The following is an 11,483-nucleotide window of genomic DNA, read 5'->3' as shown; positions in this document are numbered from 1 at the left end:
TCGTGTGGGCTGCTCACGTACCCGCGCAGCTAGCCACCCAAACAACACTCGGTTCTCATAAATCATAGTTATTTTAGAATATGTGAAAAGTAGATATTTAAATATTCGTCACTCTTAGATATGACATTTAATTGATATCGATAATCTACAATGTGTTACTATAGCAGTAGTAAACCTAGCTTTTTAAAATTCCGATGACTGATCCTGAAACAAACCCATTGAGTGCCCGAAACCAGAGAAGGAAAACCACCGAGCAAACGGGGCCAACCAGAGAAGGAAGCAGCGTCGCCAGCGAGCTCCTCCACCACCTCCGCCTCCGTCTCTCTTGTCTCTTTCACGCACGCCCTCGCTTGCTTTACCCTCTCTCTTCCTCACTCCTCGCTCACACTCTTCTGTGGCCTTTTTCTCCCCGGAGAGAGAGAACTGCAGGGCCCAAAAAGAGGCCGGATTCTTGGTGTTTTCTGAACCTTCTTTACTTGTCCTCAAATGGCCTCCTCCTCCTCGCATTTGCCGTAGCTCGATTCGCATCGCATCGCATCGCAATCCCTTCCCCTGCAAGCAAAGCTTCTGTTTTTTTGGTTCTTCTTCTTCCCCGCTTTTCTTGCTTCTTGCGGCCACGGTGGTGGTGGTGGTGGTGGTGGTGGTGGTGGTGGTGATGGCGGCGGCGGCGACAACAAGGAGAAGAAGAGCCGCGGGAGGCGGCGCGCCGGCGGCGGCGGCGCTTATGGTGGCCGCCGTCCTGCTCAGCGCCTCCGCCACCGCCTCCGCCGCGTCGTCTTACCCTGCGAGTGAGTGAGCGAGGGAGCGAGCAAAGCTCGGTTCTTGGTTCTTCTTTGAGCTTGCCCTGGTGTTCTTGGGGTGGGTGGCTGCTAATTCTCGTGCTTTGGGTGGCAGAGGTGGTGACAGGGTTGCTGTCTAGCACGGCGTCGGCGGTGGTGAAGCAGCTCTGGTCGCTCAAATCGGCCGCCAGGACGGGTAATCTTGGTGCCCGGTTGAACGGATTTCAGCTCTTGCCCTTTCGGTTTCTTGAATTCTTGCGTTTGGTGTCGGGTCGGCCGGCAGGGTCGCCGGCGGCGGCGGCGGGGAGGTCGATGGTGAAGTACGAGGGCGGGTACGCGGTGGAGACGGTGTTCGACGGCAGCAAGCTGGGGATCGAGCCGCACGACGTCGTGGTCACCCCCGCCGGCGAGCTGCTCGTGCTCGACTCCATGAACAGCAACATCTACAGGGTCCAGCTGCCACTGTCGCGATGTGAGCATTGCTCCTCTTCTTCAACTGCTTGCTTCCTCACTTACAGTCCTTTTCAGGTCTGACTGACTGACTGACAGACAGTCTTCTTCATGGGATTCTGCTAAGTATGATGATTGTCAACTCAAATGATGTGAGGCTGTGGGCTGTTTGGGTGGTTGGTCAGATTGTGGTTGATGATGATGGCCGCATGCTGGATTTTGGTCCGGGCTGTTTGCTGATTGCGAAATGTTTGTTAGTTTCTTGCTTGCAAGTATAAGTTATGATGTGGTAGTGTGCTTTGCTACTTGGTCACTTTCACTTTCACTTCCATTGTTCAAGGACAGATGACACTGGGGTTGTCCTGTATCTTAGGATTTGACTAAACAGGCACCTGAAAAATCATTTGCGAAATACAGAATAATTTGCTGATCCAGATTGTTACAAAAATTTCACTGCTTGATATTTGAGTCTCTTGATATTTTTTAAGGCTGGAAATTTGGCATCTGCCGACACATTTCAGATTACGAGATTCCCACAAATGTTCTAAAAAAACTGATCAAACATTACAGATAGCAGACCAAAGCTTGTTGCTGGTTCACCAGAAGGATTATCCGGTCATGTTGATGGGAGGATGCGGGAGGCGAAGATGAACCACCCAAAGGGATTTACAGTGGACGATAGGGGAAACGTATATGTTGCAGATGCTATGAATATGGCAATAAGAAAGATCAGTGATACAGGTAAGCTAAAATGTCTCTTGCAGGGGGTTGTGCACATGATGCTGTATGGTCCCCAAGCATCCTATGTTTGCTATATGGTTTTCATTGAAACTCTTAAGCACTTGCGTCCAAAGTTGCATTTGAAACAAGTTGTCAGAGTGCATGGAAAGGTCATACCCACAGTTTTAAATGCAAAATGGTAGTCTAAGTAGGGTGTGATCTCTGGAAGAGCTTATGGAGTTGTGGCTGTAAAAATATCTAATTAGCAGTTGTTTTCTTTATAATTTACCTGAGTTTCAGAGATCAGAGCATTATAATAATTACTCTAGTATTGATGTCAGAAAATTGAATATCACATGTTTTTCCAAGTTACAACAGTGGAAGAGATGTCATGCATTTAAGTGAAACCTCAAGGTGGATTGGAAGATTACATAATTGGATTTTATATTAATAGAAATGGCCTCAGTCTTGAAATTTTGGTGATGTCAATAATCTCTAGGATAGAAATCGATACCCCATAACATCATAATTACTTGTTGAGATGAGTATGTTATTAGTGTGTTGTAGACTTGTACTGCACTTAGAATGCACGTGCAGTGATGCACAAAACATTCTTTATATATTTGTAAGGTAGATTTCTTTTTAGTACGAAAATTTATTTATATGCTTGCTTTTAATATATTAGTCATTTTAATAGTTACTACATAGTAATTTTATATATTTTTAGTAAACATTAATTTTCTTGTAATTAATTAATTATCTTCTTAAGGAACTGTATATTTGAGTTTGCCTTCCAATGATACTTTGTTTGGACTTCTGGAAGGACCTAACATGCATATTATTAGCTACAGTCCTGTAAATTAAAATGTTTTTGACAAACCACTTTCTATATGTAGGGGTTACAACAATTGCTGGGGGGAAATCAACGAGAGGAGGACACCTAGATGGGCCAAGTGATGATGCAAAATTTTCTACTGATTTTGAAATACGCTACATCAGCAGTAGCTGCTCCCTCTTGGTTATTGATCGAGGAAACCAAGCAATTAGGGAGATTGCACTTCACAATGATGACTGTGAATATCAGTATGAAGCTGGTTTTCCACTAGGTACGTCTACATTCCAAGAAGCTTTCCATTAGCATTGCTTGACCAAATAATATTGTTATTCTAGACCCTTTTAATTTTTTTTAAGATCTATCTTATATTCACTCTAGGGATTATAGAAAAGGGCCTGTTAGAACTATGGACGGTTGGACACTAACCACTTGAGTTTGAATTCACAGGTATTGCATTGCTTTTTGCTGCTGGTTTCTTTGGCTACATGCTTGCATTGCTTCAACGCCGGGTTTTAGGGATGGTATCAACAGCAGATGTAAGTGCTTTATTTCGTCGTGTTATGTAAAACAAGGAAATTTCCATTTTCTGGGAGCATGAGAGATGAAAGGCCAAGAACTATAACAGCACAACCCACAGTCGTCCTATAAACCATGAATACACAGTCCTCAACTGGATCACGGTACAACTTTAAAACGAAACAAGTAGCTTCATTTACTCCAGAATGCAATGGCGGTTCTTTGTACAACCACAAATGCATTGTTTTGAGGACACTGAAATATATAAAGACAATACAAAATGAAGTAATACAATCAAGTTTGTGTAAAGAAAATATGAATATGAGACATGTTTTCTTGCCTATTTTGTTTTTATTTGTAATGTCAGCTGTCTTCTTTGGTATGGAAATTTGACCATACAGGAACCTCATACTCATCCAAGAGCCAGTATTGCAAGCATCCCTCCATATCAGAAGTCACTAAAGCCTTCTCTTCGTCCCCCACTGATTCCAACTGAAGATCAAGTCGGGAAACAGGAGGCTGAGGAGGGGTTCTTCACCTCAGTCGGCAAACTCATCGGAGGAGCAAAATCATCTGTGGTAGACATATTTTCACGAAAGAAACGCCCAACCCATCAGTACCATCATCACCTTCAGCAACAAAGAGCCAACCCTTGGCCAGTGCAAGAAAGTTACGCCATACCACATGATGAGACACCACCACCACTGGACATGAGAGCACCAACCCCCCGGAAGAACTATGCCTTCATGACAAAGGAGCCTGAAAAAGTTCACCATGTCCGCCATGGACGGCCATATTTCAATGGCTGGGATGTGCAGCATGCCCCTCAACAACAACCAGAGCAGCAAATGTACCAGCAGCAGCACTTGCAGCAGCACAGGCAGTACTCTGCAGGCCCCCAAACTTTCTACGAGCAGAGCTGTGAGACGACAAATGAGATCGTCTTTGGTGCTGTCCAGGAGGTGGACACCAAGCGGCGAATGGTGGAAATCAAGGCCGTGAACTATGGGGACACATTCTATGGGCAATACGGGATGCGGTATCGCAACAACTACATCGGCTACAACAACAACAACGGCAACAACAACAACAACTACTATTAGACAACCAACCTTTTTCGTCTCATTTTTCCCCCTGTTTCTTGCTATATGATTAGTTTTACTGCTTGCAATTTCGCCTCCCCTGCCCTCCGCAACGCCTGTAACAAAAGAAAGAAAAACGGAGGAAGTAGAGGAACTAATCTTCAGTTCTGACCTGTGCCAATGCCAACACTGGGGGTTTTTGTACTACACCCTGATGATCAGACACTCACACTTCATCCTGTACAAATTTTTGTTTTTTACCGGCTGTTTTCAATCCTGTTGGTTGCAGCACCAGTCATGGTGGTGTGATGATCCTCCCAGTCCATCCTGTACATATTTTGTTTTTGTTCTTCACCAGCTGTTCTCAATCCTGTTGGTATGCAGCACTCACTAGTCAGTCATGGTGTGAGATGATCTCAAGCTGCAGCAGTGGAGCAGCGGCCGAGACCACCACCAGGTGCACAGCCAAGAGAGTTCCAGCCAGCTCGAAAAGCAGCACTCCAGTAGTGGCCGCATCATGTGGCGCTCGACCTCGACACAGCAACCGCAAAAGCTCTTCCTCCAGCACCTCCATCTTTGCACATGCTGCCGCTGTTGCTGTTTGTCGCCCGAACGCAGCAGGCCAAAACACACCACGGCAAACAGCGTTATGTACAGCAACAGTAGCCCTCATTCACCAAGCCTCGTGACGCCAGTGAATGCACTCACCGATGGATAACTCCAGTGGAGGACACACACACAGTCCTATGTGACGGTGGTCAGATCAGATATATGTATGTGTGTGTGACCAGTTTTATTGCGATGAGGGGGGGTCGGCATTTGCTGACAATGTGCGTGGACCTGACATGTCCAAGAACGAGGACAAGCAAAGGAGTGATGGAAAAATAAATCAGATTGCTCATGTCCGAATGGAAGGAGAGGTTTACTATGGCCACCAGATGGTAGATGCTGTCGTCGTAGCAATGGATAATGTCTGCAGGATGTCGCTGAAAGCCTTTTTAGGTTTGAGGTTGAGGGCGCCATTGTTGGAGGGGCAGAGTCGTACACTTGAGCAGTCTCTGGGCCTCTCTGAGTTCTGATGTCCACGAACGACATGTTTCTGACGCTGCTGCTGTGTGACAAGCTTGACGATGAGCGATGACATGTTTCTGACCCTGCTGTGAAAGACAAGCTTGACGATGAACGGCGACAGGCCAAGGAAGACGACACTCGACACTGCTGCTGTCTATTGTCACATGGATGAATTTACAATGAGAAAATGTTGTCGATAAAAAGAATTACTGTGTTTTATTAACCCGCCTGATAAGTTGAATGTAATCTCAGCATGTTTGGGACTGAGTTAAGCAATACATATAAAAAATTGGTTATCTCCAGACAACAGATAGTAAATCCATGGCACCTTTATGCCTCTGTCACTGTTAAGCTATCTTCAACTTCGTTCAGGCACCGAACTTCCATACCTTGTGCTACTGGTTGTAACTGCCTTCAGTTCTTAACTATTTACCTTATAGTGTATTAGGTATCAGTATTTACAATATGGTTAATAGCTTGCCTTAAAAACAGGACAAGTGCTTATGTCGTCACCATTAAGAGTTTACTGAGTTATTATTCTTGAAGAAAAAGGTCATCATCTGCCCCTTGAATGTATGCATTCAAGTGCTCATATGGTAACTGTCCCCTCCAGATACATCAGGAAATGATCCCAGTATCTGAACCATAAAGCTACCAGCTGAAAAATAAACAAGAACAGAACCAGGTCATCTTGTCATTTTGAAATCTTCTCCCAAAGAATGATCCTTGCATTTCTTGGATCATGGCTAATAACTAAATTTTGTTTTGGTAAACCACATTCTAGAATATCAGAGACCACATTAGTAACATGAGCCATAAAAAGATTAGTAGTAACATGTACCTATGATGAAGAGAGCTCCAACGAACCCTGTAATGCCCCATCTCTCGCCAAGCATAGCCCATGCAAAAGCTGCACCCCATACTGGTTCCAGACCATAAATTATAGCAGTTTCTGTAGCTGATACATCACGCATAGCAGCCACCTAAGACAACGAAAAGGTCCACATAATTAAGACTTGAAAAATGTTGTCATCAACTTAAGAGAAGTGATGTGGTGAGGACAAAAATAACCTCTGCCCATAAACAAAAGGTAGTTGAGAATATGCCTGCGTATAGTATTGCCATCCAGGGAAATTGTATAATTGTACCAAATAACATCATCGGTGACTGTAATTGTAAAGTCCAGTGGTCCGCATTCTGGATGATGCATTTAATAAAGAACGAGACTGCAGATACAAATGCTACGACAAGCACCTGGGTTTACATTGCTTAATTAGCACCTCGTCTATAACAAAGTGAAAAGAAATCATGATATAAATTGCACTACAAGCCTAGATGGAGAACAAACCTGACATCCAACAAGAGCTGGAAAATTCTCTTTCTTCATGTTTCGAGAAATATGCTCAGTCCTGAGCATATGAATTGCAAAAGAAAAGGCACTAAGGAGGTTCAGAAGATCACCGACCTAATGATATTACCAACAAAACATCAGTCGAGAGACACGATATGATAGAAAGATCAAATTGTAAGAAGACAACAATCCTGATAGATGAGTATTGTAGGATGTAAGCAATAAAGCAAAATAGACAAAAGGTGCAGCAAATTTGTTAACCTGTTCATGTGGATAAGCTGACTTACACATGGCGGAGAACCACTTAACTCCAGAATACCAACCCCAGTAAGGGACAAAAATGCTCCAAACCATGTATATGCAGGTATTTCTGCTCCAAGGATACCATCCAAGAAAGGGACAATGATCACCTAAATATATTTGAGTAAAAAACCATGAAACTCTATATATTCTAGGAAGACCTTATTGGACTAAGCTTGAGAAACATGTATCGTACTGTGAGGGAAGAAATGAAAGCTGTGCGACCAGCATCAGCTGTGACTAAACCAATAGCCTGAGCAAGGTAACCAATGGCTACCCAAATGCCCAACTCCACTCCTTTAATAAAGACTTGAACATCACTGAGTGCCTTCGATAAGAGTGGTACAAAAGGGATGGCTGAGATGGTGAAGCGCAGTACGTTGAAAAGATCAGGATCTAACATAGTCTCTGCCTCTTTAACAACAGATATGTTGCTTGCTGGCATAAATAAAAAAAACAAACTTCAGATTATTATCGGATTATGTCAGAGAATATCCCAAATGTTGAATAATCAAACTTCATGTGGTTATCAGATTGAGTGAAGCAAGGACATAATAGTATAAGCAAGGACGCCTACATCAATACAGAAAACATTGAAGGATTAGAACAAGCTGCTACACTATGACCGTACAGCATTGGCAAGCAAGGAGATGGAAACAAGAGAACCTTTTTAGTATAAAATATGAAAATAATTTGGATGTCAGATACAAGAACTATACTGATGAAACAAAGTCTATCATAAACAATCTTTCGCAACTCAAGCATATACCAAATTGCGAAATTGCAAAACCATTTGCTCCATGATCGCTGCAATCGAACGCAGAAGGCTCAGATATTTTTTTACTGCTATGTCTAATATGATCCACCGGCAATATACTAAATTTATCGAGCAACACATATTAGGCGATATAGGACTCTTCCTATCCAAGAACCAACCTCTCCATTCCTCGTAATAACATCAAACAGGTTATATGCAATCGGAGCAAGTGCATTTCCCACAACTTTGGGCTACACGACGCGCATACCGAAGACGAGGGTGACCAGATTGAGCAAGACGACGCTCCTCGCCTTCCGGGGCACCAAGGAGGCCACCTTCCGCCACGCCGCCCGCGCCCGACGCCGCGCCGTCCAAGGGAGTGGCGGCGCCGGAGGCGGTTCGTCGGGGCCAGGGACGGCGGATTCCCGCATCCCGGGCGGCACCGACTTCCACCTCCCGCTCTCATCGGGCGCCTTCCTATTCTTCCTCGACGACGGAGAACCTGAAGAGGAGGACGAGGCGGACGACGCGGCGGCGGCCAAAGGCGGCACGCGTTGCCACCTCGCTGGTACGGGCGCCGCTGGGAGGAGGCGGTGGCGGGGGAGCGCGCAGAGGGGACGAGGGGCGTCCAGAAGGCAAGGGCGCCATGGGCGTCGGGGAGCGTTTGGAAGCTTCGAGAGGAACATCTCGCCGGTGTGGAAGCTTCTAGAAGGAGACGGCCGCGGGCAGCAACAACACGGCGAGGCGGAGGAGAGGAGAGGAGCGGCCTGTTTGGAAGCGCCACTTGTAAGGTGGATATTTTTTTAGCTGAAATTTCGGCCCGTTGGGCCTCGATTTCGGCCCATCAGAATGTGCTCTATTTGGGCTGGGATCGAGGGAAACAGATGATCCGGCCCATATGAGAATCAGAGCCTGTTTAGGAAAAGTATAGAATATGTTTAAGAGAGATAGGAAAAGTATGATTTTTTTGAATTTTTAATTTTATTTATTAATAATTTAGAAATTTAATTTTGTATTTCAAAAATTCATATAACTAACCTTCTGCTGCCCTCTAGGAGGAAGGAATGCTGACAAGGCAAACAGCCACCCGGCCAGAAGGGACAGCCGGCAAAAGCAGGTCGGTCCATTTTGCATTTAGCTCCTTTCCGTCCTCTGTAAGGACGGTAAGCGTGTAAATGCAACACTGGCGTTCGGGAACTTTTCGTGGTTGAACCACGATTTGATATATGTATGTATAACATATATAATTAAATTTGTAAATTATTTAATAAATAAAATTCAAAAAATTTGGAAAAGTATAGTCTATTGTTAGCGAAAGAAAAAGAAAGCACAAACTTTATCACTCAAGAACGAACATGTACGCCCTGTGCGGACGAAAGGGTTTTAAATGCAAGGCCTTTGTGTCCTTTCGTGGAAGAATAAGATTTATCTACATAAAGTTCCACATAACCTTATCTGCCTTTGTACATATAATATAATATCTATGTATGTCTGAAGTTTATATGTATAATTTTTCGCTTTGCATATATATGAATAAAGTCTTATGTACAAAGTTTATACAAATGCGTATGTATAAAGTATCTACGTAGAACTTCGTTTTCAAGTTTATCCGCATAAAATTTCTATATCGAATATATATCCACATTAGAAACATATATGAAGATTTTCTTTAATAAAGCTGGGCTCAAATTTTAAGCAAATGTCCTGGGATATATACAAACCCAAGCAAACATATACATGGGCTGGGAGAAAGAAAGGAGTGTGTACTTTTTTGGGCAAAACATATGCATCTGAAAGCAAAATAATAATAATAATAATAATAATAATAATAATAATAACAATAACAATAACAATAACAATAATAATAATAATAATAATAATAATAAACCTGCTAATAAAACCTATACTTGTGGGCTGAGAATGACCAGACAAAAGTTTGGAACGAGGAAAAGAAAACGTGTGATATGCGGTCTTTCCGCAAAGGCAGGCACACATGGGCTTGATACGTTCGCGTGCCATACACGTGCGTGAGTGCTCGCATGTCAGACCTATTGATTGAGATCATGTGCAATCCTCGAGCCTTTTTGGTTGGTACCCTGAGCATCATACCTAGTAAATTTGCATGCATGAGAGGCACATACGCAGTTGATGGATTTTGCCCAACCAGACGGCTTGACAGTTCACTTGTTTGGTTGGCTGAGATAAAAAAAACTGCAAAGATGACAAACTGCAAAGATGACACGATCTGACAAGAAATGGAGGGAGAAAGCATCTTCGGTGGTGGTTGCAGCAGTATTTTAGAGCCTATCTACCAGGGATGGTACCTAGCTAATTGCAATCGTTGTTGTGCCTGAGTCTTAGGTGACCGATTTTTCTCGCCTAAGTCAGGATAATCCGGCATTGGAGCATGCTAGGCCAGGCGAAGGAGATCGCGTCTTAGGGTGACAACCAAACAACTCCATGCTACACTTGGCCTTGTATCAGGCCATACAAGTTTTTCTCAGGGTAGTAACTAAACAGGCTCCTAGACTCCCAGCTACAACTAGAGTACATGATAGGAACTGCATATAATCTCATCCATCCAATTTGTTAACCGAAGGTCCATATCAAATGCTACAATGATTATTGAGTGGACGCATTGGATAAATAATGTCGTTCCGGTTTTGGCCCATTGGATTTGCACTGTATAGCCTTGGTGTGATTGCTTAAGTTACAGTTAGAACCAAATCCTAGACCTACCCCACACTGCCTAATTCTCTAGCTATGTTTTCACTTCTCTTCTCTTCCTCCACAAGCACATATCTCGTTGTGCTTGATGATTGAAACGAATATGTGCTACAGTAAAGTGCATTAGCCTGTATTTTTGGACATTGAATCTCTACCAAATGATCCAAAATGAATGCTACAATGGCATGCAACGATATAAAGCGGTAGCAAACGCTAAATTAGTACACCAATAGATCCATGTACTATAGTAGCTCGTTGTTGTTCTAATGTAAATCATTGTAACAGAAACTTAGATTACTATGTAAACAATGCCTCTGTTGTTACCACACTGGACTCGAGTCCCTGATGACTACGTCCACCGCTCCACTCTAGACTTATCTTTTAAATCCCTAGTAAGTTGTCTTAGTTAAGATTTTGAAAATATAGAATGTATAATAGCTTAGCCACGGAGCACTCTGATATTTTGTTGGCCTAGACACCACTACAAGCGTTAGCCCTCAAGGACCAAGAGTTCATCATCACTTCCTTCCCACATTTGTTCACCTCTATCAGCATCACCCTCTAGTGCCTCCCCTTCCTCCACCGTCGTATCATTTTTTAACCTAGAAAGTGGAAAGCTACCGGTGAGGTTGCCATGTCAATCAGGTGTGTCCATTGGTCAAGGATACTCAATCTACCATGAATATGATATTTAGTCCTTTTATTTTAAAATGTAAGTATTTTTTGGAATTTAATCTTATATCAAAATATAAACATTTCTTGCATACTATTCATAATACTACTATCAAAGTCCTGCAATCATTTATCATTCAATTTTTTTTTTCATTCTATCCTCACCTACCCTCTCACTCCTATGTATTTTTCATTTATTAAGAGTCATCATAGTATTTTCTGA

General features: G+C 43.2%; 2 protein-coding genes across 2 annotated transcripts; one reads left to right on the top strand and one right to left on the bottom strand.

Moving 5' to 3' along the window:
* The first annotated feature begins 370 nt into the window (after window positions 1–370).
* LOC102716696 lies at window positions 371–4,706 on the top strand. The gene is made up of 7 exons (XM_006655930.3): window positions 371–788; window positions 895–975; window positions 1,063–1,251; window positions 1,800–1,970; window positions 2,846–3,055; window positions 3,232–3,320; window positions 3,702–4,706. Exons 1-7 carry the CDS (start codon window positions 656–658, stop codon window positions 4,401–4,403), a joined length of 1,575 nt encoding a protein of 524 aa, XP_006655993.3. The 5' UTR covers window positions 371–655; the 3' UTR covers window positions 4,404–4,706.
* A 469-nt stretch (window positions 4,707–5,175) lies between these two features.
* Window positions 5,176–8,613, bottom strand: LOC102716419. The gene is made up of 7 exons (XM_006655929.3): window positions 8,130–8,613; window positions 7,301–7,542; window positions 7,092–7,214; window positions 6,802–6,918; window positions 6,525–6,707; window positions 6,295–6,436; window positions 5,176–6,111 (listed from the first exon to the last, which is right to left on the bottom strand). Exons 1-7 carry the CDS (start codon window positions 8,545–8,547, stop codon window positions 6,035–6,037), a joined length of 1,302 nt encoding a protein of 433 aa, XP_006655992.3. The 5' UTR covers window positions 8,548–8,613; the 3' UTR covers window positions 5,176–6,034.
* Between the last annotated feature and the right edge of the window lie 2,870 nt (window positions 8,614–11,483).

This window comes from Oryza brachyantha, chromosome 6, assembly GCF_000231095.2.
Source record: "Oryza brachyantha chromosome 6, ObraRS2, whole genome shotgun sequence".
In the NCBI taxonomy this organism is placed as follows: domain Eukaryota; kingdom Viridiplantae; phylum Streptophyta; class Magnoliopsida; order Poales; family Poaceae; genus Oryza; species Oryza brachyantha.
The sequence above is the reverse complement of the archived record's forward strand: the minus strand, read 5'-3'. Positions and strand labels throughout refer to the sequence as shown.